The sequence below is a fragment of the Xiphias gladius genome, unplaced genomic scaffold (assembly GCF_016859285.1).
Source record: "Xiphias gladius isolate SHS-SW01 ecotype Sanya breed wild unplaced genomic scaffold, ASM1685928v1 HiC_scaffold_613, whole genome shotgun sequence".
Lineage (NCBI taxonomy): Eukaryota > Metazoa > Chordata > Actinopteri > Istiophoriformes > Xiphiidae > Xiphias > Xiphias gladius.
In genome coordinates, this window is record NW_024402314.1 from 1 (window position 1) to 3,389 (window position 3,389).

The window sequence follows — 3,389 nt, forward strand, 5'->3', positions numbered from 1 at the left end:
CCATTTCAATGCTTAAAAGATCCAACAAATATACACACACATAAATGCAACGCATCCACACACAGAACAGAATATAATAGTCTGAGGCATGTTTTTATGAATTAATGAATAACTATTATTCTGCTCTAACATGGCATGCTCAAAATTTTAGCTTTAAGAGGGAGTCCTCCTTCTTAATCATACTATGTATGATACTATGTATGAAACCAATGTTTTATGGAGTGGTTTTAATGATTTGCATCCTGAGACGAACCTGTTGTCCTGGTCTTTCATCCAACTCACAGAGCCTCCTGTTGGCCTGGTCTCATAGCAGATCCTGACAGCACGAGGGAAATCCTGCGGGGACGCTGCCCCCTTCTTCCTCACCTGCAGACTCCATCGGTCTTTTTGAAAATCCAGTGAGCTGCCATCCTGAACTCTAGGGGCCCGGCTACACAGCAAAAAGAGTTGGTGTTTCTGCCTCCATCGGCTAGAGGGCAGGGTGATGAGTTTCTGAATAGAGGCTACTTGTGGGTTCGCTGAACTGACCCCCGACTGCTCAAATGCAACCTCTGATGGGAGGCTAGACATGGCTGACACAGAGGTAATGTCCACCTCTTCAACCTTTGACACATCGAGGTCACAGCAGTCCAGCACTAAGGTGAAATCACTGTCACTGGTGGTTTCCCACAAATGTAAAGCATGACTATTTTTGGTTTCAGCTGCAGTCTGTGGCACGACCGCAGACAGGGCCTGAAATTCATCTCCTTCTCCTTCTCTAGCACCAAACATCTTCTCCATCCTTGCCATAGTGTTCCCAAGTCCTTTTGTTCGATCCTCTATTGTATCCACATCCCGAAATCTGCACACTCTCTCTCCGGCTTCTATAGTTCCGGCTCCATCACCATCTCCAGGTCCAATGTCATCCTCAGCCTTAGTCCTCATCCCACAGCAAGGTTCCAGGAACAGAACAACACTACCACTGATGACCTTCCTTTCAAAATGGACAGTCAGGTCCAGGACATAATGTCTGACAAGAATGTGGTTAGTATTGGCTCGGAGTGGAAGGTCATCTGTGTCAGGATTTAGGTCCCCATCTGACTCCATGTCACACAAATGGTGTCAAGTTGAACAGAGGATGGCTAAACCTAAGAGGCAAGACCAAAAACCAAGCTTCATATATTTATGTTTTTTTTTCTTTTTCGAGTTACAAAAGCTTTTTATTTATTGTAGGTTAGTTGACTGAACATGTGTTTATGTAAGTTTAAGACAAAACTATTAGTTGATATTCAATAGCTTCCTGTGGGCAGATGTACTTATATGAGCTTATGAATTGCCAGTGTACTGTGATAAAGCCAAATCTCTCAGGGTCTGTATGCTCAACTCAAACTCAAGCTTAACTGTCAAACTCCATGTGCTCACACATTCCACAAATATTTCCAAATGTAAAACAGTTTCATGATCCTATTTTGATCTGTGTTAATGAAGCAGTAATAGCAAAGCACCTTAGCCCAGCATCAGGGATAGCCTATATTAATGCTCTCCTGTTGTATATGAGAGTGTTTTCTGTCACAATCCTCCCATTTAGCCTGCTCAGGGCATGAAGCAGGCTTGGCAAGACAGAGGTGCAATTACAACTTACAGCATGAAATCCTCAGAGGTTATTCAGTGCAGATGTATATTCATAAAATAATGAGCACACAAAACAGATGACAATATCTACAGCAGTAGGAAAAAGCAGAAAAGTCATCATATGTCCTATTACTTTAAGAGGTTTGCTAAAAACATGCATCTCTGACCTATATGTCCACTCTGGTTCTAACTATGCTCTTATATTGAGTATAATAAAAAACTCACTTGTAGACTAGTGATTGTGTTCATGTATTTCTGCATACTGTTACTACAGAATTGAATAATAAAAGAGTAGCTTCACTCTTGAACTTTGAGAATTTATTTCTGTATTAAGATGTTCAGTTGCTGTGTAAAATACTTAACTGTACTGCACCTCCACCACAGAAAAGCTTGTGCTACTTTGCTCAGAGAAAACGGTCTGAGCTTCAAGGTCAACTGCTAGGGGAGACTGTCGAATCCTTAAAAGAGGCTCTGCCTTTGCATAATAAGCCTTTTCATTTAAGGCCATTAATGAAAGGAACGAGCTCCCTGATACTTTGAAAACGTGTAGATTTCCATGCCTTTTCCCATGATGCCAGAAAATGGATTTTAAGAAATCAGTCTTGTCAGCATTAATTTGACACAGACACAGTATCTGTGATTATCTATATATACTGTACAGTGTTGGGTGAAATGATTGAATTTTGTGTTAGTGTGGCCTTTGATGGAATTTTAGTATCTTTTAAAGTTATATTAGTGTTTGCGCCGAGATTCCCAGGGACTGCAGATAGAAATTACCTGATACATCTTTTCCTCTTTTGTAATAAACTCAACTAAGAGTTAAGTGAAAGTTTAAACTGTGACAGGTCAGGGCAAATACAGTTCCCTCGCACGCCGAACAAGTAAGAGCCTGCCTTTCACGCATGCTAAAGTCTAGTCTAGTCTGGCTACAAAGCAAAAAGTTGAAACAGTTGACACACGTGTATGCAGATATTGAAGTCGTATGAGATGACATGACAGCTTAGTAACACGTCGTGACTCAGAAGAAAGCACACAGATAAGTCTTCTTATGTGTTCACGACTGAGTTTTAAACTTTGGTGGTGTGAAGCAAACTTGACGGTGTGACATTAGCAACAGAGTTCGAGCTGACTTCACATCAAAAGACAGCTCTCAGTCCTTCAAGACTCCGCGGTCAAAACTAGAGCAGCGGTGACGACAGACATCACCAGCTTCACTCTAGATAACGGTGAATTTGACGATGTGTCGCAAAAACAACCGCACACGTACCTCTGAGCGTCACAAATACTCGCTTGTTGTGAATGAAATCTACAAACCTGTGTCCGTCTTATGGGAGTCGCACAGTGAAGTCGTCACTTTGACGCGACGGCAGCAGATTGTAGTTCTTCGCCCGGATTCTTCCCGCCTTTGAATCCGGTTTGTAGTTTCACACTCAGGTTATGACATTTGTAGGAAGAAAAAAAGCTTTAAAAAATTCTTAATTTTTTAAATCAATAATTATGAAACTAAATACGCTGTCATTGTAACAGTGCAAAAAAAAAAAAAAAATCACCCCACAACATCCTGTTTTTTTTTTTAAATGAATGAATAATAAATACAGCATTTTTATTACGTAGTAACAGTACTATTTTAATAAAACTGTAACCTGTAGATAGATATATAGATAGATAGACAGATAGAGATTCCACTCAATGATGACAAATATGCATATATTAAGTTTTATTCCGGTGCTTCAGCAGCATTGTATGCATGACAAGGTAAAATTCCACATTTAATAAAA

The 3,389-nt window shown here is 40.3% G+C and overlaps 1 protein-coding gene across 1 annotated transcript; it reads right to left on the reverse strand.

The window, feature by feature from the left end:
* Nucleotides 1-253: 253 nt before the first annotated feature.
* Nucleotides 254-2,980, reverse strand: LOC120787768 (aminopeptidase O-like; the record flags this gene model as incomplete). The annotated part of the gene is made up of 2 exons (XM_040123354.1): nucleotides 2,926-2,980; nucleotides 254-1,127 (listed from the first exon to the last, which is right to left on the reverse strand). A coding segment is annotated over exon 2 (833 nt), but the record flags the coding sequence as incomplete, so codon positions are not given.
* Nucleotides 2,981-3,389: the final 409 nt, after the last annotated feature.